Here is a 25,240-nt window from a genome sequence, read left to right as displayed (position 1 = left end):
CTATTATTTTTTAAGGGTTTATTTAGTTAGTTAGTTTAAAATGAAGAGAGAGAGAGAGGTCTTCCCGTCTACTGGTTCATTCCCCAAATGGCCAAAATGGCAGGGGCTGGCCAGGCTGGAGCCAGGAGCCTAAAAGTTTATCCAGGTCTCTCGCATGGGTGACAGGGGCCCAAGCACTTGGGTCATCTTTTGTTCCTTTCCCAGGTACATTAGCAGAGAGCTGGATCAGAAGTGGAGCAGCCACGACTCAAATTAGCATTTATGGGATGCTGGTGTTGCAGGTGGTGGCTCAACCTGTGTGACACAGTGCTGGCTCCTCTGTCTATTATTGAAGGGAATTTTCTACCAGTATAATAATTGAGAAGTCCACATCACTTGCCATAATTAGAAAACAGCCATGAAAAAATTAAATTCAATGAAAGTAAAGCAATGATGTTAAATTCCTGCTTGAAACCTATCGGCTGGAAAGGCACCAGGCCTTCTTGCTGTTCAAAAGGGAACTTAGACAGTTCCGATAATGAGAGAGACAGACACATTCTCACCAAGCTGAGATTTCCTTTTTGTCTGGCTGGAAGAGAAGTGGAGAGAGCAGAACTGTTTGACTAGTGTCCTGTAAGATATTTATCCAAGGACTGAATTAAGAAATTTTCCTGGGGTCAGCTTTGTGATGCAGTGGGCTGAGCCATCTCCTGCACTGCCGGTGCATCACATATGGATGCTGGTTCAAGTCCCGGCTGCTCCACTTCTGATCCAGCCCCCTACTGATGCTTCTGGAAAAGCAGAGGAAGATGGCCCAAGTCCTGGGCCCCAACAGCCACGTGGAAAACCTATAAGAAGCTCCTGGCTTCGGTCTGGCATAACCCAGGCCATTGTGGCCATTTAGGGGAGTGAACCAGCAGGTGGAAGATCTCTCTCCTCTCTTCTCTCTCTCCATAATGCAGCCTTTCAAATAAATAAATAAATAAATTTAAAAAACCAGAAATTTTCCTTCTTACCAGTAGTATATATCCCAGATGGCATGAGACAGAGCCATGGAGCCATGCTGTCTTCTCTTAGAACTCTGCAAGTGTTAGGAAGTTAACTGTATGATTCACACTGAAGTCTGGCTCCCAGCAGAGTTGGCGGGGTGTGTGAGGGAAGAAAGGACTCAGCCCCAGAGCCTCAAACAGCAGAGACACTGAAATCTCAGGGTCTGAAGTTGATCTGGTTTAGAATCAGTTTCACGGCCGGCGCCGCGGCTCACTAGGCTAATCCTCCACCTTGCGGCGCTGGCACACTGGATTCTAGTCCCATTCCGGGCGCCAGATTCTGTCCCGGTTGCGCCTCTTCCAGGCCAGCTCTCTGCTGTGGCCCGGAAAGGCAGTGGAGGATGGCCCAAGTGCTTGGGCCCTGCACCCCATGGGGAGACCAGGAGAAGCACCTGGCTCCTGGCTTCGATCAGCACGGTGCGCCAGCAGCAGTGTGCTGGCCGTGCTGGCCATTGGAGGGTGAACCAACGGCAAAAGGAAGACTTTTCTCTCTGTTTCTCTCTCTCTCTCACTGTCTAACTCCGCCTGTCAAAAAAAAAAAAAAAAAAATAGAGAGAGAGAGAGAATCAGTTTTACTAGCTGCTTACAGCGTCATCTTAGGTAAATCCTAACTCAGAGCCCTAAAGATACCCACCTTAAAGAATTACTGTTAGGCCTTAGTGAGTTAATGTCACCCCGGACCTGGAACCTGGTCAGAGAACTACAGTGAGCCTCCTGCTGGTGTCTCCTCCCAGCCTCCAGGAACTCAAGCTCTGGGTCAAGAAACTGCAGCCCGAGGGAGGCAGCAATTTGCTACAAGCCCTGAAGAAAGTCTTCACTCTGAAGGAGCTGAATTCTCTAGTGACCATCATGGGCAGCTGGTAGGTCTCCTTTCCTAAGCAGGTATCAGACTACATGAAGGGGGCATTGTAGAATCAAACCACGGTTTGATCAAAGATCAGCAAACAGAGCTCTTCACACTTGAAACAAGAATCGTGTTCACAGACGGGTGAGACAGGGCAGCCAGGGCCAGCCAGGCCTGCAGTCCACCCCACCCTGCATCTTACTACACAGGTGACCTGGGACACAGTGGTCAGTTTAGAATGGACAGATAGTTCCTGGACTTACCATTTTTCTCTGGAATGTTCTCAGAGTGGCTTGACCCCAAGTGCCCACTTCTTTTCTGTCTCCTCCCCAGCCCCGATCAGCCTTCTGAAATCCTGTCTGACTACATCCAACAGGCCACGATGGGAAGGGGCCTCTTCATCCATGTTGTTACCTACAAATGTGATGGTCAACTGCCCCCTGTAAGTACTTGAGTTTCTCCAAGGTTCCTCTTGGGTTTGGCGATACGAGTTTGGTCAGCCTTCAGGAATCCATGCCAGGTCAGCCCCTCTAATGCATGGTCCAGAACATCCCTCTACTGAACCAAGTTCTCCCGTTAGGAAAAAGGGAAGCATTAGCCAGTTGGGAGGTGCCGTCAAAGAGAAGGCTTGTGAGAGTACTGGGGTGGCCCTGGAGAGGCTGACGCTGTCCCCATCCCCACAGGCTGTCCTGAAGAACCTTGCAGAAGCCCTTGGAGGCTGCTACCACTGCTACAGCGTGGAGACAGAGGTAAGCCCTTCTGCCCACACACTGTCCCACTCCTTCCCCTCGGCCTGCCTGCAAGGCTGTGCCCAGGGAATGTGGGCCAGGACAGACCACGTGTGTACTTGTTCCACCCACACCCAGTGTGTAAAATCAAGTTCAAATGTGTGGAGGATCCAGGACAGCCTGAACTTACAAGGACTCCTTTCGTCAGCAGACTGCATGATGAGCTGACTGCATGCCTGTGAGCTTGAGTCCGAGGCCTTGCAACACCTGGCACCAGACTTCTTGGTCACAGCCGCCGTGCACAGAGGCCTTGGGCTACCTTTGCTCCCCCAAAGTACTGAGTTTGAAATGGTCGCCTCCATTGTCTCTCCTAGAGAGATCCTTGCAACAGCACCCACGGCAGGGCAGATCAAACAGGCATTTCTGTACCAATCCATCCGTTAGTGTCCTTGTCCCAGTTAGTAAGTAAATATCATCCACCCCAGTCACAATGGAGGTAGCGATTAGCAAAGGTGCGTAGACCCATTTGGCAGATGGAGAATCCGACCACCTGTTCAGCTGTGCCTGTTAATAATTATAAGGAAATAAGTGTGTTCAAGTGTCCCAGAGTCCAACATTTCATTCCAGGGCACTGGGGTCACACAGTCCCCTTCTTGGTACCCAGTTGCCTAGACTCCTTTTGTAGGTGCCACAGACTGCAGGGGCTAGGAAGTGAAATAAATGAAGGGGACTGGCTGGTTAAGAAATATTTTATCTGGGATGGGTGTTGGCACAGCAGTTAAGACACCACTTGGAATGCCCACATCCAGTACTGAGGCCTGGCTCCTCCACTTGAGACTCCACTGCCTCCTTCTAATGGGCACCCTGGGAGGCAGCAGGTGGTGGCTCAAGTAATTGGGTCCCTGCCACCCATGTGGGAGACCCGGATGGAGTTCCAGGCTCCTGACTTTAGCCTGGCCCAGCCCCTGCAGCTAGGGCATTTGGGAAGTGAACCAGTGGATCTATGATCTCTCTGTCAGTTTCTCTCTCTCTCTCTCTCTCTCTCTCTCTCTCTCATTTTCAAGTGAAATGAAAATAAATAAATTTAAATGTTTACAAATACTTTACCTTAAAAGCTAGGGCCCTCCCCTCTTGATTTAACTCTTGTTTTTCCACTCTGGATGGAGAGATGTGAGATTGTCTTCTTTGATGTGAGGGAAACAAACTGTACAACGATGACAAAAATTCCAGCTGATGCTCTGATGGGAGCAACAGAGAGTCTAGGGACTGTGGCAGCCCAGAAGCCCCTGGCCCATCTAAAGCCTCAGCTGACCACTGCTCTGTAGGATGTAGTCTTGGTGTTACCAGGTCCTCTGATTTTTCAAGAGGAGTCAGAAATCTGGTATATGTGTGTGTGTGTTTTTTTCTTTTTTTAAAAATAACATAAAATTTACATAACATGAAATTAACACTAAATGAACTAACCAGTGACTTTTAGTGAAAAACAAAACAAAACAGTGACTGGTAGTACAATCAGAGTTGCACAATCCCTACCTTTTTTCTGAGTTCCAAAACATCTTCATCACCTAACAGAAGGCCCTGTACCCATAAAGCAGTTACTCCCATTTCTCTTTCTCCCAACCCCCGGCAATCACTAATCTGCTTTCTGCTGATATGGATTTGCCTGTTCTGTGTATTTCACTTAAATGAAATCATGTACACTTTGTGTCTGTCACCTTTTGCTGTCATGATGTTTTCAAGGTTCACCATGTGATAGTATGAGTCGGAACTTTATTCCTTTTTATGGTTAGAAACCGTTCCATTGTCTAGATGCACCATGTGTTGTTTATCCATTCATCTGTTGATGGACGGTTGGGTTGTTTCTACCTTTGGGCTATTGTGAACAATATGTGAATGTCAGAGTCCCTGTTTTCAGTGTATATAGAGCTGGAGTGTATAACTAAAGTAGAACTGCCATATCAATTCTGTGTTTAATCTTTTTAAGGTTGATTTATTTATTTGAAAGGCAGAGAGAGAGCAAGGGAGATAAATAGAGATAGATAGAGATAAGAGATAAAGATAGATAGAAAGAGAGTGTGTGTCCTCCATCCATTGGTTACTACCCAAATACTGTAACAACTACAGCTGGGCCAGGCCGAAGCCAAGAGCCTAGTACTCCATCTGGGTCCCCTACATGAGTGGCAGGGGCCCAAGCACTTGGGCCATCATCTACTGCTTTTCCAGGTGTGTTAACAGGGAGCTGGATCAGAAGTGGAGCAACCAGGACATGAACTGGTACACTGATATGGGATGCTTGTGTTGCAGGTGGGGGCTTAACCTGCCGTGCCACAATGCTGACCCCTGTGTTTAAGGAACCCTTTTTCTAAGGAACCCTCAAACTGTTTCTGCAACAGCTGCACCATTTTACATTCCTACCAGCACTGTTCAAGGATTCTAATTCTCTACATCATCACCATCACTTGCTATTTTCAATTTTTTATTATCATTTTTTAAAAAATGATTTAAAAGTCAGAGAGACAGAGAAAGAGGGAGAGACCCAGACTCTCCACTAGTTCACTCCCCCAAATGTCTGCAACAGCTAGGACTGGGCAGGGCCGAAGTCAGGAGCCAGGATCTCAATCTGGGGCTCCCATGTGGGTAGTAGGAACTCAGCTACTTTAACCATCACTTGCTCTCTCCCAGGGTGAGCATTAGCAGGAAGTAGAACTGGGAGCAGAGCCAGACCTTGAACCCAGATGTTCTGATATGGGATATGGGCATCACAAGCAGTGTCTTAACCTCTAGGCCAAACACTTGCCTCTAAATTATCACTACAGCCACCCTATGTAAAGTATTTCTTTGCATTTATAAAGTTAGAGAAACCTTCAACCATTCAAAAATCCTAAAGGTCAGTACTGTACAAATGGAACAAAATGTGTTTCCAGACTCTGTCTGGTACCTGGACCCCAGTTATAATGCCTGATGTGTGCAGTCTGCCACTCAGTTCTGGGAACTGACTTGGCTGCTTGCTCTTTCTGCCTTGGCCACTGGTAGCCAAATAACCGCTAGATGGCTGTTTGCTCCCACCACCCTCAGCTCTGTGCCAGCCGGGAAGTGGATGAGCTCCTGGCAGAAATGCAAAAGGCCCAGAGCCTCCTCAGCCACATCCAAGCCCTACGCCAGAGCAGTCCGTGTGAGGAGCTAACCTGCATGCCCAAGCAGGTAGGCGGTGCGCAGGTACCTCAAGTGAGGGCTTTACTGCAGTGTGTTCGGAGCCAACCTCTTAGAACTTCCGTTTCTCACCTTGTAAGAGGGGGTTGGGGGAAGGAGGAGGCTGGAGTGGATCAGGACTCCCTGAATGATTTGGTGTGGGAGTTACCAAGTAGTTCCCTGAAGCCTTGTGTTTTGAGCCCGCAATGGGTGGTGGGGGTTGGGGGCCGACCATGATCTTGACATCTGTGGTGCTGATCTTAATGGTAATGGTAAGGGAAGGGGTGAGGAGGATGAAAAAATAAGAGAGAATGAGTTGCTGGGTACATCCCCATTTTTCCTAAAAGTTCCAGAAATATCAAGAGAAGGAGACGGGGATGATGCCTTTGATTTTCCAGGTAATGCTTTAAGTTTCTCCACTTGGGGGGCTGGGTTGGGGGTGGGGTGAAGGACTTTCCAGCTCTAAAATATGATTATGCAATGAGGGTTTTCTAATTGAATTTAGATTTCCACAGAGATTGCAAAAGGGCCACTCACAAGTCTCTTGCCTAAACCTCCAAAGCATGAAGCTCCTCTCACAATTGAGTTCCCAAACTTGGATAAGACTTCTGCAGAATGGCTCAAGGTTAATAGTCTAAAAGGTAAATCACCAGAGAGGGCAGAACCCAGGGTGCCACTGACTGACAAAGGACTCGAACCCTTGGAACTTCTTGGGGAATGCCCAAGAGTCCCACTGGTGGTTTTTTTTTTTTTTTTTTTTTTCAGCTAAGAAATTAAGCCTTTATCAGGTTCTGGCACCCAACGCATTCTCTCCTGTGGAAGAATTCGTGCCTATTCTCCAGAAAACTGTGTCATCAACTATCCATGAGGTAATGTAAATTCAAATTAGGAGTTCCCTCCAGTCCTCTACAGGGGAGCTCCCTTGTGCGTTTCCCCATCTTTTTAAATGTTCACAGAGCTGGAGGAGCATGAGCCTGAGGGCCTGGTCTAGGGTGCAGGGCTTCCACCAAGCACTCTAGAACACTCAGCTCCACTGTGACCACCGTTTTGCAAAGATCTGAAAAAGAAACATGGGAGATGGGATAAGAGGGAGCAAACGAAGTGCCACGGTTACCTCCTCCAGGACACATTTGCTCCCTTCATGCCCTCACTGTACCTCGTACAGACTTCCATTGCTCCTATCATGTGTTACCAGCTATAAATCCCCACCAAGGATGAGCCCTTCAAGAGGAAAAAAAAAAACTCTTCAACTCTGTATCCCCAGTGTCTAGTACAAATAAACAGTCACTGTTTACAAGATGGCTATGTGGATGGGGAGATGGAAGGATAGAAAGAAGAAGGAAAAGAATGAGGAATAGGTGGATGGGTGGAAGTGTTGGTGAGTGAATGGGAAAAGAGGTAGGTGGACAGTAAGAAGGACGGGTGGTAGATGGAGATGTGAGCAATAGAAGGATGGAAGGGAAAATGAATGGATGAATGACAGGACGGAATGAAGGAAAGATGCAGGGAAATTTTAAGAGTGAGGAAGAGCATTTGGTGCAGCATCCCGTATCAAAGTGCCTGGTCCAAGTTCCAGCTATTCTTCCTACCAACCTCCTATGCTGGGCAGCAGGTGACAGCTAGTATCTGGGTCCCTTCCACCTACCTGGGAGACCGAGATGAAATTCTAGGCTCCTAGCTTTGGCCTGGCCCAGTTCTGACTCTTACGAGCATTTGGGAAGTGAATTAGCAGATGGAAGATCTTTCTCCATCTGTTCCTCTGTCTCTCTGTGTTTCAAGAAAGGATGAGAAGGATGGAGAACTGGAAGGAAGGAATAATAAGTGAGTAGAAAGAAAATGGAAAGATGGAAGAATGAAAGGAAGGAGAGGGTAGTGACAGACACATAGTTCTGCAGTCGGTGGGTGAATGACTGGATGACTGGACTGACAGAGAGACAGATGTGAGAGCTCGGCAGAGGATCAAAGAACAGGATGAATAAATTGGATTTTCCAGGTGTCCATGAAGGCCTATCTGTGTTCCCAAACCATGGCCCATATGTATCAATGTCTCAGCGTGCTCCCTAGTACCAAAACCCGCCAACCACCAACTGCAGCTTAATGACTCTGATGTTCAGAAGAGCTTTCCGGGAAGACAGCCTGGCTTGCTGTCAGGCATGGATAGTTCAAGGGCTCACTCTCCTGCAGGTGCTCAGACCGGCTCCACACCAGGCATCACCTGCTGTAGCTACTGCTGCTGCTCCTGCTGGGCATGTACGGGTGGGGGCAGTAACCTGACCCCGGATGTGTTGAGGGCGTCTGATTTGCAGAACCCAGTACTCAGAGTGAACATAAAATCCTTCCCCTCACCTGTTTCTCTTCGCTGGCTCCCCCTCCTGCCCTTGCCCGAGTGCAGAAGGCAATGGTACAGTTTGAGTGGCACGACGGGACAGTGAAGAATATTCATGTGGATCCGCCCCTCCTCTATGAGTACCAGGTCAGTGATGAGAGCACTCAGTCAGAATGCAGGGCGTGGGAAGGGAGGATGGCGGGACTACGGAGACACCAAGCCATTCACTGAATTCCTTCATGTAAACAGACTGTGTGTTCCCCCTACACATGTCTCTAGAACTTTCTCCAATCGCCAACCCAGGCAGGGACCTGAATTCCTCAAACAAAAGTCTCTAATCTTTTGGATCAAGTTCTCTCTCCTGCCCCATTTGATACAATGCGATACATTGACTTGTCTCTGCCTAGCCTTGGGGCAGACTTGTCCATGATTCAACAGAATGTTTAGGCGGAGGATACCCAGGGACTTGACACGTGATTCCTAGAAGTCATCTAGAGTATGCCTGCTTTCCCCTAGGCTCCTAGGGGCGCATGCACACAGCACTCACTCTCTGGGCCCATGCTTTTGCAGAAACAGCTCAGCAGAGCCGTGCGAATATTTGAGAGGCGGATTGAGTGGCTCTCCCTGGCCAGCAGACGAATCTGGGGCACTGTCTGTGAAAAAAGGTATCTTCCCCAGGCAGTGCTCTTGTCCCTCATGGGTCTTGTATGTGGCACAGCAAGGGTCAACTCACAGATCTTCTGTTGGTAGCATCAGAAGTCATCACTTAGAGTAGGGATCAGAGCAGAAACCCTGGGGGAGGAAAAGGTCACCGCTCTGTTGTCAACATCGATGATGTCATTGTGTGTCACTCAGGATTCTTTCAGTTAGAAAGCAGCAGAAACTAAATGCCAAATTGGCTTAAACAAAACAGGAAAGTCTGATTAAGGTGACTGAAAAGTCTAGGCTAGATTTATTTTTTATTTTAAAGATTTGTTTATTTATTTGAAAGGCAGAGTTCCAGAGAGGCAGAGAGAGAAAGAAAGAGAGAGAGATCTTCCATCTGCTGGTTCACTCCCCAAATGGTCACAGTGGCCAGAGCTGGGCTGATCCGAAGCCAGGAGCCAGGGGCTTCTTCTGGGTCTCACATGCAGGTGCAGGGGCCCAAGAAATCGGGTCATCTTCCACTGCTTTCTCAGGCCATTACAGAGAGGTGGATTTGTCACATGGGCACCAATTTAAGTCCTGGCTGCTCTACCTCTGATCCAGCTCTCTGGAGCTATTGTGGCCATCTGGGGAGTGAACCAGCAGATGGAAGACCTTTCTCTGTCTGCGTCTACCTCTCTGTAACTCTGCCTTTGAAATAAATAAATAAATCTTTAAAAAATATATAATATTTTTAAAAATATTATATATTTATTATAAATTATATATAAATATATAATATATATTATGCAATAAATATATAAATATATATTATATGTATTTATATATTTATATATAATATATATTATATATGTATATAATATATATATATAAAAACAGCCTTTAAAAACATCGGCTGTTCTTTAAAGGAAAGAAGTTTGGGGCCGGCGCCGTGGCTCACTAGGCTAATCCTCCGCCTTGCGGCGCTGGCACACCAGGTTCTAGTCCCGGTCGGGGTGCCGGATTCTGTCCCGGTTGCCCCTCTTCCAGGCCAGCTCTCTGCTGTGGCCAGGGAGTGCAGTGGAGGATGGCCCAGGTGCTTGGGCCCTGCACCCCATGGGAGACCAGGATAAGTACCTGGCTACTGCCTTCGGATCAGCGTGGTGCACCGGCAGCAGTGTGCCAGCCGTGGTGGCCATTGGAGGGTAAACCAACGGCAAAAGGAAGACCTTTCTCTCTGTCTCTCTCTCTCTCACTATCCACTCTGCCTGTCAAAAATAAAAACATAAAAAAAAATAAAAAAAAAAAAGGAAAAAAGTTTTGGAAAATCATCCTATGCAGTTCTTGCCCCTCAAATCGTCTTCACGCTGAGACTTTGTTCCATTACGCAGTTTGCTGCAAGGGAGGGTTCCACGGTCTCCTGTCCACTGTTGGCAACTCACCACTGTTGCCCTCAACCCATGGGGGAAGATTTTGGCCAGCTAAGAATTTGGCATGCAAACCCTCCCTCACCTCTGGAAAACACTTTAAATAGTAAAATGGAACGAAATAAACAGTATCTGAGAGATTCGGTTCTCCTCTGAAAGCTTGTGTTTCTTTTTAGGGTGGTTTTACTGCTGGATATCTCTGCGACCAATTCCATGTACATTATTCATATCCAGCACTCCCTGAGGCTGCTGCTGGAGGAGCAGCTCTCCAACAAAGACTCCTTCAACCTCATCGCGTATGTGCTGTGTAGCCCGGGGTGGGGAGGGTGGGTCACGTGTGGGCTCGGACGCCGTCTCTGGGCTGAGGCTGAGGGCAGGCTGCTGGGTGGTGGATGTTCTAAGTGTTAGCAGCCTGGGATGGCCGTGGTTTATCTGATTTGGGTGATCCTGTTTGGGGCGTTGAATAATTCAGTGGCTGCAGGACTGTCCCACTGGGGCGAAGGTGATAAGTGGCCCCAGAACATGCTGCTTGATCAGCCAGGGGAAAGTAACTCAGCTCATTGCCCCATTTGGCTCCCGAACCAACAAACACAAAAGAGAGGGGCCCCAGCCATGAGCTGGTCTTTGTCCTCGGCTTGGTTCTAACATGCCACAATATGTCTGAGATGTAGGGCCCTAAATAAAAACCTAAATAAATATTTAAAAGTAAATAAAAATTATACATATAGAAGTGTAAAACTATGCATTTAAATGATGTGTAACTTATATGCATAGTTTTAAAATTATGTGTAATTAAAAATGTTATATATTGTATAATTTCTTAAATTATATATATATTTGTTGCCTGTAACTTTTAAAAATAATTTCTATTTTATTTACTTGAAAGGCATAGTTACAGAGAGAGAGAGAGAAGGAGAAAAAGAGAGAGATCTTCCATCTGCTGCTCATTCCCCAAATGGCAGCAATGCCAGGGCTAGGCCAGACCAATGCCAGGAGCCAGGAGCTTCCTCCAGATCTCCCACATGCGTGCAGGGGCCCAAGAACTTGGGCCATCTTCCTTTGCTTTCCCAGGTGCATCAGCAGAGAGCTAGATCAGAAATGGAGTAGGCAGGACTCGAACTGGCACCCATGACGGGTGGTGGTCTTACCTCGCCATAACATTGGTTCTGCCTGTAACTTTTATATAGTTGTAATTGTAGGATAGAACCCATTTTGTTCTTTGATTTTTTTCTACTTATCTTGTTTCTCTTTATTGCCTATGTATAATTTTAAAATACAACATTTTAAAAATTAATATAAATTAAAAATTATACATATGTAGCTTTAATAATTACATACTTTTTCTAGCTAATTAGGGAAGAAAAGAAAGAAAGGAACCCAGTTGAGGTGAGTGTTCTTTTTTTTAAAACTAGTTTGAGGGACACAGACAGAAAGAGAGAGCTCCCATTTGCTGGTTCACCCCCAGATTCCTGTAACAGCCAAAGCTGGACTAAGTCCACAGCCAGGAGCCAGAAACTCCATCCAGGTCTCCTTTGTGTGTGACAGAGACTAAGTACTTGAGCGGTCACCTACTGCCTCTCAGGGCCCACGTTTGCAGGAAGCTGGAGTCAGGAACGGAAGCTAGGCATTGACCCAGGTGCTTTGCTGTAGACCATCTTAACTGTGGCATCTTAACTGACATGTTAACTACTGGGCTAAACACCTGCCCTGAAATGCTCGCTTTTACTCAACCTCTCACCAAATAGGGCATGTTCTAACCCTAGCAAGCCAGCAGTTAACACCAGGTGTGATTCAGTACCATAGCCTAATCTTTTCCTAATAAATTCTACAGAAAATGCTGAGAGAAACACTTTAGACAAGATTTTATTTATTTACCTAGCCATCTATTCAGTCAGCGAAGCTTTATTGGAAACCTGCTACATACCAGTCACTGCTGGCATGGGGCATATGGAGGTAAATGCACACAGTTAAGGAACTTATGGCCTAGTGGTGGGAGACAGGCCTGTTATACAGTAAGTGCTATGAAATGTGTTCTTAGAAATAGGTAAGGCCAGCGCCGTGGCTCACTTGGCTAATCCTCTGCCTGCAGCGCCAGCACACTGGGTTCTAGTCCCAGTTGGGGCGCCAGATTCTGTCCCGGTTGCTCCTCTTCCAGTCCAGCTCTCTGCTGTGGCCCGGGAAGGCAGTGGAGGATGGCCCAAGTGCTTGGGCCTGCACCCCATGGGAGACCAGGAGAAGCACCTGGCTCCTGGCTTCGGATCAGTGCAGCATGGTGGCCATTTGGGGGTTGAACCAACGGAAGGAAGACCTTTCTCTCTCTCTCTCACTAACTCTGCCTGTCAAAAAAAAAAAAAAAAAAAAAAAAAAAAGAATGTGTTTTCTTTGTTTCTTTCAAAGGTTTGGAGCCACAATTGAAAGCTGGAGGCCAGAGCTGGTTCCTGTGACCCACGACAACTTACAGAGCGCCTGGCGGTAGGTGGCGGGCAGAGCTTCCGTGCTGCTGCGTCTAAGGACAGCCTCCATGATGTTGCTTCCTCTATCCCTGTCCCCACCAGGAAGTAGCTCTCTAGGGTCCCTGCCCTGGAACAGTCACGAACAGCATTCAGAAAACCACTGCCTTTGGTGCACTGCCTCCCCTCTGGGCCTCATGGGTGGCTGCCCTCAGCATCGTGTCCCTGCCTTCCCAGGTGGGCCCTGACCCTGCAGTGTGGGGGCAGCAGAAATATCCTCAGCGCCCTGCGGAAGGCCGTGGAAGTGGACTTCAAGGACAAGGACAAACACCAATCCCAGGGCATCTACCTCTTCACGGGGGGCATCCCTGACCAGGACATGGTACGTATACTGAGTCCTGGGCATCCGTGAGCCTCTGTGACCCGTCCAGCTTCTCCTGGGAGATGCCTGGCAGGGGTCTTTCCAATGTGCTGTTCTAAGCCAGGATTTTACGATGCAGACAAGTGCCTGGGGATGTTATTAAAATGCACTGCCCAGTTCAGCAGGTCTGGGGGGAGTGGGACCGGAGAATCTGTCTCTAACAAGCTCCCGGGGGATACCAATGCTGCCACTCTGCAGAACACAGCTGGTGTCACCAGACTGCTGGGCGCAACTCCCTGACCATCCCTAGTAAGACCCAGACTCATCTCTTTCCATCTTGGGTCCAGAGTGCTGATCCAGGTGCCTCATGGGCTCTCAAGAAAGATGATCAGGCTGAACTGGTCTGAAGCCAGCAGCTATGGGCCCCTCTTGCCTTCTCTCTCCCATAGTCCATGCTCTGCGCCTACATGGCAGAGGCCTGTAGCGGCTGCGACCTCCAGTTGAACGTGTGTCTCTTCTACGTGGGTGAGCCGCAAATGGACAGCATAGCCCCTGCCTGCTATGCCAGCCGCACTGACACAGCCACTGCCTACAAGGAGGTCACCCGGGCTACTGGTGGCCGCTTCCACTGGTTTGGAGACACAGGTGTGTGAGAGTGCTGCGGGAGTAACAGAGGCTGGGACACACCAGTTGCTTTCCAACCTCCCTGACTCACAGAGGAGGTCACTCCTAGATGCATGGCATGCCTGTGGTCACAGAGTGGCCTGACTGGGGCTGGAGTTCTGTTTGCCAGATCTTTCTTTCCATGAAAAGTACTGGGCATGGCCGTTTACACTATTGGTGATCATTACTTATAACAGCAAATATGCACAGGCCAGCTGTTACGGACCAGACACACTTCTAAGCATTTTACATATGATTTGTTCCTCATAATAACCTGTGAAGGAGGTGATCATTACCCCCATTTTACAGACGAGGAAGCTGAGAGACAAAAGAGCCCCAAAGCACACAGGTAGTTAAGTGTCAGAAGCAGGAGCTAAACCCAGGCAGGCCAGGTTAGCCATTACACTCCCTGTCCTCCCAAATGTGACTTCTGTGCCCACTACACATATCTTCATGCCTAACCTACTCTTCTTGTGGGCGAGTACCAGGGCACTGGGTCCCAAGGTCAGTCCCACTGTCAGTGACCACACGGTACCTGCCCATCCCCTTCCCCACTGGACAGTGTTGGCATAGGGACTGGTTGGCTCAGCCTGCTAAAGCCCCACCCTGCCCCTCAAGCTCCAGTCGCCTCTACACTCACTCGTGCATCCAGATGTGGACACAGGCTAGAATCCACACCCCCTTTCCCATCTTCTCAATGTTCTTTGCTTCCAGGCATTTATGAGAGTGATGACATCAGCTCCATCATATCCGAAATGGAAAAGGCTCTCAACTACTCCCAAAAGGTACGCCTTCGGTGTGAGCCGAGTTACTGTGCTGGCTTCTGTGTTCATTTTCTGGAGCTGCCGTGGCAAAGAACCACAAACCAGGTGGTTCAAAACAGGAGACAGTTCTCCTCTCACACTTCCAGAGGCTAGAAGTCTGCAATCAAGGTGTCAGCGGGGCCGTGGCCACGCTCCCTCTGAGGACTCTGCGCAGAATCCTTGCTTGCCTCTTCTTAGCTTTTGGTGGGGACTAGTGTTGCCATCTTTAACTGCCTGGATGTTTGTGAAAACTGACGAGGAGGATTTCCTGTAAGACTTGCAGAAGGGGAGAGAGCTTAAACTCCAAATGACAGCACAGATAGCTGGGGAGTTAGAGTCAGCAGAATCAGGGGATGAAAATTACCACGAGGGACATGATTGGATTTCAAGGGTAGGGAGGTTCTTTCTAAACATAGTGGTTGCTGCAGACCTGGGGAGGACCTGGCTAGCAGGGAAGGGGATCCCAGGGGCAGAGTGGTTCTCACTACAGTGACTTAGAAGGAGTCTTTGCTAAAACTGGATTCAGAAAGCCAAGAAGACGAACCTGTCTGAAGTTTCCTCAAGGAGGGAGCGCCTGTCACTGGCTATCCTTGGCATTCTCTGGCTTGTGGCAACACAACTCCAGTCTCCGCTCTGACTCCAAACAACTGTCTTCCCTCTAGGAGCATCTGTATCTCGTCTCCTCTTACAAGGACACTTGTCATATTAGATTTTTTTAAAGATTTATTTATTTATTTGAAAGAATTTCAGAGAGGGAGAAGGAGAGAGGCAGAGACAGATTGTTCCATCCACTACTTCACTCCCCAAATGGCCACAACATTCAGGGCTGGGCCAGGCCAAAGCCAGGAGATAGGAGCTTCATCCAGGTCTCCCATGTGGGTGGCAGGGGTCCAAGCACTTGGGCCATCTCCCACTGCTTTCCTAGGTACATTAGCAGGGAGCTAGATTAGAAGTGGAGTGGCTGGGAATCGAACCGGCTCCTGTATGGGATGCTGGTGTTGCAGGCAGTGGCCTAACCCCCAGTCATATTAGATTATAGTCTAGCATCTGGTCTAGAGGTTAAGCCACCAGTTAAGATGACCCCGTCCCATATAGAGTATGTGGGTTGCAATCCCAGCTCTGCTCCTGATTCTAGCTTCCTGCTAATGTGTACCCTGGGAGGCAGAAGTTGATGGCTCAAATACTTGGGGCCCTGCCACCCATGTAGGAGACCTGAATTGAGTTCCTAGCTCCTGGCTTCAGCCTGACCCAACCGCAACTGTTGTGAGCATTTGGGGAGTGCGAATCAGTGGGTGAGAACTCTGTCTCTATTTCTCCCTCTTGGATAAAACATAAATTAATAATAAAGCTCCCACTCTCCTTCAATGTGATGTCAGCATACATCTCAGTTACATCTGCAAAGACCCCATTGCCAAGTAACGTCAGTCCCTGATGCCAGGAGTTCAGACTTCTGCATATGTTTTTGGGGGACATAACTCCTCCCACATCAGCTTCCCACCCTGTCCTGACCCCAAGGCTTCAGGTGAAACCTGACTGCTCCCTGTGAGTCCTCAGTGTTCAGTCTGTGCTGCACGCTCTGACCTCCTTTGAGTACTTGGAACCCTTCAGGCTCATTCATGAACTCATTCCTAATCTCGGGGCCTCAGGATTTGTTCCTCTGCCTTCTGTTTCCCTTCCACGTCTTCCATGGCTTGCTCCCTATTATTCACAGCTCACTAAAAAGAAGGGTTGTGGGGCCGGTGCTGTGGCGTAATGGGTAAAGCCACTGTCTGCAGTGCTGGCATCACATATGAGCACCGGTTCAAAGTCCCGGCTGCTCTACTTCCAATCCAGCTCCCTCCTAATGTACCTGGGAAAGCAGCAGAAGATGGCCCAAGTCCTTGGGCCCCTGCATTCATGTGGGAAACTGGAAGAAGCTCCTGGCTCCTGGCTTTGGCCTGGCTTGGCTCTGGCCATTGTGGCCATTTGGGGAGTGAACCAGTGGATGGAAAACTCTCTCTCTCTCTCTCTCTCTCTCTGCCTCTGCCTCCCCCCCCACCAACTCTGACATTCAAATAAAATAAATAAGTCATTTAAAAATTAAAAGGGGGGTTGAGCAATAAAATATGTGATTAGAGAGGTAGGCAGATGCCAGACCATGTCAGGAGCCACAAGATAAGGGAATAGACACGAGGCTATTTAAGGATGAATTGACTTGTAACTGTTGAAGGGTGAGGGAGAAAAAGAAATGCACAGTACCTCCCTTGGCCGTTGCTGGGGGCCTGGAGGACGGGGCGCTGCTGGAAGTAGGAGGAGCCCCTGGGGGGAGTGCAATGCAGATGGGCCTAGGACACAGATGAGTGTGTGGGGCCTCTGAGATAACAAGGGAAGGTGTTCTAGGGGCAGGTAGAAAAACAGATGGGTGGGAGATAGAGATGTGGGATCATTCAAGCCATCATTCAGGCTGGACGGAGAATGTGTTGGGGGTCATGGTGAAGGAGCCCGCCTCGCGTGTCCATCGACGCTGTTCCCAGGACTCAGCTCTCCGGCTAGATGGGGGAGGGGAGGGCTGCGTCTCCGTGACGGGTCTGTGGTTCCCCTAGGCACACCTTAGCCATCCTCCCAGACAAGGCTCCTTGCAGTGCCCTTGCAAGTCCCTTCACCTTCCCATTCTCTCAGCTGACAGGCTCAGTTGTGAGGTGTTCACAGACAGCGCTGGCTTAATCCACCCTTCCTTGGAATGCTTACTTCCATTTGACTGGGGTCTTCTAGGGCTTTGATTGAGAATAATTAGTAGAAAACCTTTAGGATTGATTGAGAAATTTGTAGTAAAAGAAGCCAAGGACAATGCCATTATTCTGAGGGCATCTGGAGTCAGCACTGGACCCCTGGTGAGCTGCCTAGCACCTGTGTATACCGCAGTGTCTTACAATGGAAAGGGCGCTGGCTTTGGACTCAGACCCATGTGGGATTTTTGTGGTTTTTTTAAAGTTATATTTATTTATTTATTATTTATTTATTTAGATTTACTTATTTATTTATTTGAAAGTAAGAGTTACACAGAGAGAGGAGAGGCAGAGAGAGAGAGAGATCTTCCATCCACTGGTTCACTCCCACTCCGCAATGGCCGAAGCTGCACTGATCCGAATCCAGGAGCCAGGAGCTTCTTCCGGGTCTCCCACGTGGGTGCAGGGGCCCAAGCACTTGGGCCATCTTCTACTGCTATCCTGGACCATAGCAGAGAGCTGGACAGGAAGTGGAGCAGCCGGGTCTCGAACCAGCGCCCATATGGGATGCCGGTGCTTCAGGCCAGGGCATTAATCCACTGTGCCACAGTGCTGGCCCTAAAGTTATATTTATTTAAAAGGCAGAACATTAGAGAGAAAGGAGGGAGGGAGGGAGGGAGGGAGAGACGGAGAGAGAGAGAGGGAAGTAATATGAACTTCTGTCTTCTGGTTCACTCCCCAAATGGCCATAATAGCCAGTTCTGAGTCAGATTGAAATCAGGGGTCAGGAATGCCATCCAGGTCTCCCATGTGATGGCAAGGACCCAGGTGCCTGAGCCATCATTTGCTGCCTTCCCAGGTGCATTAGTAGGAAGCTGGGTGGGAAGTGAAGCAACCAAGACTCAAACCAGCGTTCTGATATGGGTCGGTCTCATCCACTACACAACACCAGCCCCCAGCCTGGGTTTCAACTGAGGCTCCTCTATAGACTAGTAGTCTGACCTTGTGCAAGAACCTTAAATTCACGGAGCTTTGGTTTCTTCATCTGTAAAACAGGTGTAAGATAGCACCTCGCCTACCAGCATAGGTGGCATGATGGCTTGATACGCCCAGGCATGAACTGGCCCAGTGCCCAGTTCACCCAGACCCTCCATACCAGGGTACTTACTATTGTTAATAGGATTGGTTCACAGCACTCAGCCCCAGGTGGCATTCTAGAGACAGAAAGAGGAGTCCAGGGGAGACCAGGGCTCTCCCCTGCCATATGTGTATTTGTCTGTCTATCCTCAGTGGCCAGAGACTCTGCTAACCCTCCCAATCCCCCTTGCAGTGTGCCTTCTTAGTGGCCTCCCTGAAGAACCACTCAAAAAAGGAACTGGAGAGTGCAGCCCTCCCAGAGGAGAAGCCAAAGATACCCAAGCAAGGAAGTCAGCCCAAGAAATGCCGCCCTCCCAAGCCCACGGCCCCCGCAGTGGCCAGAACGGTTTGACTCCCCTCCCTAACAACATGCAGAGGATTGTGTCTCCAGTTTGTCTTTTGGTCTTTTCTAGATTTTCAAAATGGCTGGGGCCAGACTCTCGGGCCCTAGGACCTACAGGGATGGGGCAGCAGCTTCGGTGGCCAGTGTCCCATGGATGCCCCCTCCCCTGGCCAGAGGGAGGGGAATTCCCCTGGGCTTTCTTCTTCCAGGCTGTGGGGACACCGTGCCCATGGCTCTGCCTGCCTCTGCCAGCTTTCTTTCCAGCCTGGCACTAAGAACCCCATGAGGCTGGCACCCACAAGTACCTTTGATGGCTTATCATAGAGCATCTCTTGGGGCAGAAAAATTAGAGTCTATGATGAAATATTGCTGCTGCTGCCCAATACCTACCAGGGATCTCAGGAATTGGAGGGTGGGCCTGTGCCTGCTGGGGACTTGTCCCCATTCACGACCTGGCAAATCTGTCTCTCATAAAAGAGCCCCCCCCCACATCGGCACTCAGAAGAGGCCCTAGAGGGAACCCCCACAACAAAGGTGCAAGGAACCCTGTGAGTTCTTTTTTGTAAAAGATTTATTTATAGGTTTATTTAACAGAGAGAGAGAGAGAGAGAGAGAGAGAGAGAGAGAGAGAGATCTTCCATCTGCTGCTTCATTCCCCAGATGGAATCAACAGCTAGGGCTGGGCCAGCCTCATGCTTCTTCCAGGTCTCCTACATGGGTGCAGGGGCCCAAGCACTTGAGCCATCTTCTGCTCTCACAGGTGCATTAGCAGGGAGTTGGATTGGAAGTGGAGCAACCAAAACTCCAACTGGCACCCATATGGGATGCCGGCACCACAGGCAATGTCTTCACACACTAAGTCACAGCACAGCCCCCTTTTAAAAAAAAAATATTTTGACAGAGTTACAGAGAGGGAGAGAAAGAGAGAGAGAGAGAGAGATAAAGATCTTCCATCCACTGGTTCACTCCCCAGATAGCCACAATGGTCAGGGCTGGGCCAGGCTGAAGCCAGGAGCCAAGAGCTTCATCAGGGTCTCCCTTGTTGGTGGCAAGGGTCCAAGCACTTGAGCCACCTTCTGCTGCTTTTCTCAGGCCATTAGCAGGGAGCTGGATCAGAAGCGGAGCAGCTGGGACTTGAACTGGCACCCATATGGGGTGCCAGAGTCACAAGCAGTGGCTTTAGCTGCTACGCCACAATGCTGGGCCCATCCTCTGAGTTCTTTAGTCTCTCGCTGAGAGACTCTCCAGAGCGTAGTACCTTTTCAGAATGAGGAATCTATCCCAGACAGTATACACCATTCCCACCTGCAGGGCTGCACATCTGGGGGATTCTGTGCACACGGGCACTGCTTTCATTCTAAGAACTCTGCCAGGTGATGCGAGCTGGCCCAGGCATGTTGGCCTCTGATGCTTTCCCAAGTTCTGGGCAGAAACCCTGGGGTCTCAGGTTCTGCCTCTTGGGCTTCAGGGGTTCCTGAGCTAATTCAGTGTGAAGTGTCCTCTGCTACATGATAGCCTCTAACCAGAACCTCCTGGAACAGCCTAGGGGTGCCCTGGTCTCCTTAGCTGGCACCAGGACTGTGGTTGGCTTTGTCTAACTATTGCCATGCTCCTGCCTTAAAACGCAGGTGCTCAGTAGGGCACAGAAGTTACCTGAGTGGTTGCTTGGCATGCTGGAGGCCCAGAAATCCCAACCAATAGAAAGAAGGGCAGGTAACTGATGGAGAAAGCTCTGGCAAATCCCTACATCTCTCTCTCTCCTCTGTCTGTCTCTTTCTCTTTCTCTATTCACACACCAGCATGCACACACATTCATACACATTTTTTCACCTCAAAACCCAGAGTCCTTTCTGAATGTGCTGCCAGAGATGGGCTGAGTGTGTTCCTGATTGCCACATTGAGGTTGGGGTGACTAGGGGTACTGCCACCCATAGAGAACAGAACTCTGATGGGAAAGATGGCCTGTTTTCTAGAACATTCAGGATGGCCCTGACAGAGAGAAGAGCCCTTCCTTGAAAACTCTGAAATGGTGTCCACACAGTGGCAGAGCAAGTGCCTCCCCAGGTAATAAGTGGCTATGGTTGGGCAGGGAGGGGGGTGGTGGTGGTCCGAGGTTGGCTGGGCACAGCTGAGGTCTGGGCTGATGAGGTGGTACCTGAAATGAACAGTAGTCTTCAGTCTTGATCATCTGCCATACTGTTTGCTCAGTTGGGCCGTCTTCAAAAAGTTAATAGAAAATACATATCTTGAGAAAATTATCCATAGATTTCAAAAATCTTTTGCCCCAAAGTGAACTTTTTTTTTAAAGATTTGTTTATTTATTTGATCAGTTCAGCTCTGGCCATTGCAGCCATTTGGAGAGTGACCCAGCAGATGGAAGACCTCTCTCTCTTTGACTCTTCTTCTCTCTGTGACTCTTTCAAATAAAATAAAATATTCTTTTCAAATAAAATAAAATAAATCTTTTAAAAAAATTGAGAGGCAGAGAAACACAGAGAGAGAGAGAGAGAGAGAGCGAGCCTACCCACCGATCCACTTTCCAGATGCCCACAACTGCCTGGTCAGGCCAAGGACCAAAGCTGGGAACTGGAACCCAACCCAGATCTCCCATGTGGGTAACAGGAACCCAGTCACCCAAGCCATCATTGTCCCCTCTCAGGGTCTACACTAGCAGGAAGCTGGAATCAGGAGCTGGAGCCAGACACCAAATCCACCAAATGTGGTCATCCTAACCAGTGTGAAGCCAAATGTCCACCCCCAAATTACCTTTTCCTTTATTTAAGAGCCAGAAACACACAGAGACAGATAGAGAGTGATCTCGCATCTTCTAGTTCACTCCCCAAATGCCCACATGGTCAGGACTGGGCCAAGCCAAACCCAGGAGCTGGTTTCTCCTTCCAGGTCTTCTGTGTGGACAGCAAGAATCCAACTGCTTGAGCCATCACCACTGCCTCTTAGGGTGCACACTAGCAGGAAGCTGGTATCAGGTGTGGAGCCAGGACTCAAACCTAACATGCAGTACAGCTGCCTTAAGTGCTGCACCACATACTCACCCTGACCAAACTAATTTTAAAGCTGCGGCCTGCAGTGCTGGCATCCCATATGGGCATTGGTTCGAGTTCCAGCTGCTCCACTTATGATCCAGCTCTCTTCCATGGCCTGAGAAAGCTGTGGAAGATGGCCCAGGTCCTTGGGCCCCTTCACCCACATGGGAGACCCAGAAGAAGCTCCTGGCTCCTGGCTTCAGATCGGTGCAACTCTGGCCATTATGGCCATCTGGGGAGTGAACCAGCAGATGGAAGACCTTTCTCTCTCTCTGCTTCTCTTAATTCTGCCTTTCAAATAAATAAATAAATCTTTAAATCCATTTTTCCACATTGATTTTGAAGTCCTCTATTAAAGTGTATGATAGTTAACCCTGTGTAGAAAGTGCTTTTAACAATCTGCATTTTTCTGGTAAAGAAATCCAGGCCCATAGGGACTGAGGATAATGTGCCAACTGGTTATGTCCAAGCATTTCTCTTTTCATGAAAGTATTCAGCTAAACCTAAAACTAGGTGTCTTATTTCTAATGTCAAATGTCAAAGACATAGCAAAGTGGCTCAGAGCAGAGTTCTGGGATCAGCACGACCAAAGTGGGATCTTTGCTCTGCTTTGCACTAGCTCTGAGTTCACTTAGCTCATTTGTAACCCTCACTGAGGATGCCGTGAGACAGAACATGCACTGTGTTAGCATGCACTTAGCACCATGCCCTGTCGGGATCCACGCAAGGCCAGGGGACCAAGGGTGTGGGCAAGGAGTGCCTCTGCGCCATCTCAGAAGCACATTTCCAGGGGCAGAACGTAGCTGAAATTGAGACATCTCTAAGCCAGGCTGGACAGCTTCATCCCAGGAACCCACAAGGCTGCTCCAACCAACAAGCCTCATGTCTTCTAGCTGCAGCGGAGCCAGTGAAAGAAAGGACGACAGCATGGAGAAGGAAGAACAAATCAAGGGACACAGAGACTTCTGTCTCACTGTTCTATACAGAGACAGGGAATAACGTGGGTAAGTTGGAGGCTACCCAGTGTCAGACAGCCTCCTTGCCCCGTAGGAAGTGAGAGGGCAGCAGGCCCCGTGGAAGAAGACCCCCTCCATCTGGCCCAGGACATGCAATCCCAGCAGGGCCTCAGGAGCAGGCATATCCTCAGACAAGTCACTTCTCCCAGCCCAAATAAATGCACATACAAAGTCTTGACACCTGCCAGAGACAGAAAAGTCAATATTGAAGAGGAGATCCCCAGAGGTCCTTGGGCACTGTGGTTCTGTCCCCACAGGGCATTTCCTTAGCCCTGAGGCTGGTCAGGAAGGGGTAAAGATTCCTCTAGGCCAGGTTGATTGACTGGTGGTGAATGCTGTGAAATCCCAGCGACAGTTTCTTGCTGAGTGAAGGGAGGGCCTGAGAAGCCCCCTCCCAGGTCACCTGGCAACCTCCTTTGCTGCCTGTCAGCAAAGTGCACCTAAAGAATTTCACTACTGGTTTTTTGATTGGCAGAGAAATTGACATGAAAGCAGAGCGATGGCAGGGAGGGGGAAGGGAAGAGAGGAGCCCAAGATGACCCTGCTTTTTTCCCTCCTAGGTTCTGTGTACAAAAAGTACCCACAAGGAAAGGGTATAAGAAGGATCAGAGGTTCTATTGAGTTGCCCAGAAAGGATGCAGTGTGTTCAAGCCAAGAGGTATTAAGTTATCTACATCGGCCATGCCCCCTAGGCAATGATTTCTTCCATTACTTCTAGGAAGGTGGGCATACTTGGAAATGAGCACAAACCTGGGAAGCATGCTTGCATATGTGGCCAATGGAATATGGGTTAAAAGATGTAAATTCAAAATCTGGGTCTGCCACATCCCAGCTGGGTGACCTTGGACAAGTCACTTAGCAATACTCAATGTCAATGTCCTTGTTTGTAAAATGGAGATGTGAGGATTAATTGAAACATATTTTGGGTATAGTCCTTAGTGGTGTCACTTAGTCCTTTGTTTGCAAGCAGCAGACATCCCCCTTCTTGTTTACAATTGAAAGGTGCAATGTCTTTCTTCCCTGTCAATCAAAGTGATTGGGCCAATCCCGGATGCCGTGCTGTGACTGCTCTGAGCCTGCTGGTTCACATATCTCTCATTGTGACCAGGATCTTGAGATGATCCTAATTGGTTTACAGTCTGAACTTTAGACCAATCAAGGATTTGATAGGGGAGTTTGAAATGAATGTTCAGGAAGCAACAATGTTTACTAGGCTGAGGACCAGGGGATGCTCCCTGAATGTCAGTCCCTGTATCCGTTTCTTGTGTAGCCCTCTCCCAGTGCTGGGAAAGGAATCTCCATGCAATGCATGCTCAAAGAGGACTTAGGGAGCCCACAGTTCAAATAGGAGGCTTTAATAGATGCGTCAGAGAACAGTCCATTAAACCTGAGTTACCTAACATAGAATTCTCTCCTTTGTTCCAAAGTGGGTAGCAAATTATGGGCTAAAAAAACTGAAGATGGAAATCTCTAGACACATCGGTCCCAACTGCACTCACCAAAAGTCAGCACAGAGGTCGGCATCAGCCAAATACTGCAGCTGCAGTGCCTTCCCCAGCGTAGAGATCAAAGTAAGTCACAATTTTTAAAGATTTTTAAAATTTTTTCCATTTAATTTGAAAGACAGAAAGACACACAGAGAGATCTTGCATCTACAAATTCACTCTTCCAATATTCACGACAGCCAGAACTGGGCCAAGCTGAAATCAGGAGCCAGCAGCTCTATCTGGTCTCCCACATGGGTGGCTGGGGGAACAATCGCCCACTGCCTCCTAGGGTGTGGGTTGGCAGGAAGCCAGATCTGAAGTGGAGGAGCTGTGGACTCAGTCCCTAGTCGTGCTCCCTGATAGGGGATACAGGTATCCCAAGCAGCAGCATCATCACTGTGCCAAACACCCACCTCCACAATTTTTATTGTTGCTTTTCCCCCAACTCCCACCTCTTCTCAGCTGCAAACAGCAGAGAGCAGTGTATGACACCGGGGCTTCTATTCTTGGTTTTGAGAACCCTACACCCAAAATGGGACCACCCTTGAAATCCTGTTGGAAGGAAAATCAAGCCCCCAGAGGGCCTGAGATCCTAACTCCAGGGTCACGGCCACTGCAGAAAGGATTAGAAACATAGGGCAGCAGCTGCTGTTCACCAGTGGGAGCTCTGAGCCCAAGCCCAGAGGAGGGCAGCAAATGGGAACCACGACAGAACAGCAGGGAGTCCTCTGCCGGTCCGTGGGGTGATGACTTGTCATTTCCAGCACTGGAACAAACCAATTTAGTACAAAATGAAAATATAATCATCTCCCTCCTTGTCCTTTTAGAAACTGCACATCCACCTTGGGGAAACTAAAGATAGTCTCAAAAGGCAAAATTATTGGCTGAGGGATAACCAAGGGTCATTCACTCTGCTGTCCCGCTTCCATCCAAGGTCATCTTCAGTTCAGAATTCATTAGAATTCCCACTCCACCATTAATGGTTTCCTATTTTAAAACTCAAAGATATTATGAGATTTTTATTTGTTTGTTATTATAGTAACTGCATTTATCACAAAACCATCA

At 48.7% G+C, this 25,240-nt stretch overlaps 1 protein-coding gene across 17 annotated transcripts in view; it reads left to right on the top strand.

The window, feature by feature from the left end:
* Nucleotides 1-25,240, top strand: part of VWA3A (von Willebrand factor A domain containing 3A) — a 64,247-nt gene that overhangs the window by 28,202 nt on the left and 10,805 nt on the right. For 13 of the 17 annotated variants that reach the window (XM_089321559.1, XM_070064611.2, XM_089321563.1 and 10 more), the window contains 19 exons: nucleotides 1,763-1,888; nucleotides 2,206-2,314; nucleotides 2,556-2,621; nucleotides 5,676-5,816; nucleotides 6,137-6,187; nucleotides 6,295-6,430; nucleotides 6,555-6,658; nucleotides 8,182-8,262; nucleotides 8,686-8,780; nucleotides 10,343-10,462; nucleotides 12,564-12,638; nucleotides 12,854-12,998; nucleotides 13,427-13,622; nucleotides 14,355-14,425; nucleotides 18,479-18,631; nucleotides 20,602-20,692; nucleotides 22,566-22,676; nucleotides 23,249-23,346; nucleotides 24,116-24,259. In XM_089321559.1, the coding sequence (XP_089177685.1) occupies nucleotides 1,763-1,888; nucleotides 2,206-2,314; nucleotides 2,556-2,621; nucleotides 5,676-5,816; nucleotides 6,137-6,187; nucleotides 6,295-6,430; nucleotides 6,555-6,658; nucleotides 8,182-8,262; nucleotides 8,686-8,780; nucleotides 10,343-10,462; nucleotides 12,564-12,638; nucleotides 12,854-12,998; nucleotides 13,427-13,622; nucleotides 14,355-14,425; nucleotides 18,479-18,631; nucleotides 20,602-20,692; nucleotides 22,566-22,676; nucleotides 23,249-23,346; nucleotides 24,116-24,259 (2,113 nt within the window). Of the gene's footprint in view, nucleotides 1-1,762; nucleotides 1,889-2,205; nucleotides 2,315-2,555; nucleotides 2,622-5,675; nucleotides 5,817-6,136; nucleotides 6,188-6,294; nucleotides 6,431-6,554; nucleotides 6,659-8,181; nucleotides 8,263-8,685; nucleotides 8,781-10,342; nucleotides 10,463-12,563; nucleotides 12,639-12,853; nucleotides 12,999-13,426; nucleotides 13,623-14,354; nucleotides 14,426-18,478; nucleotides 18,632-20,601; nucleotides 20,693-22,565; nucleotides 22,677-23,248; nucleotides 23,347-24,115; nucleotides 24,260-25,240 lie in introns of those variants that run through there. The other 4 variants (XM_089321564.1, XM_089321560.1, XM_089321561.1 and 1 more) reach the window with 3 other exon arrangements.

This window comes from Oryctolagus cuniculus, chromosome 19 (assembly GCF_051225735.1).
Source record: "Oryctolagus cuniculus isolate XC-2025 breed Fujian yellow rabbit chromosome 19, ASM5122573v1, whole genome shotgun sequence".
Classification (NCBI taxonomy): Eukaryota; Metazoa; Chordata; class Mammalia; order Lagomorpha; family Leporidae; genus Oryctolagus; species Oryctolagus cuniculus.
This window is presented reverse-complemented; position numbering and strand designations above follow the sequence as displayed.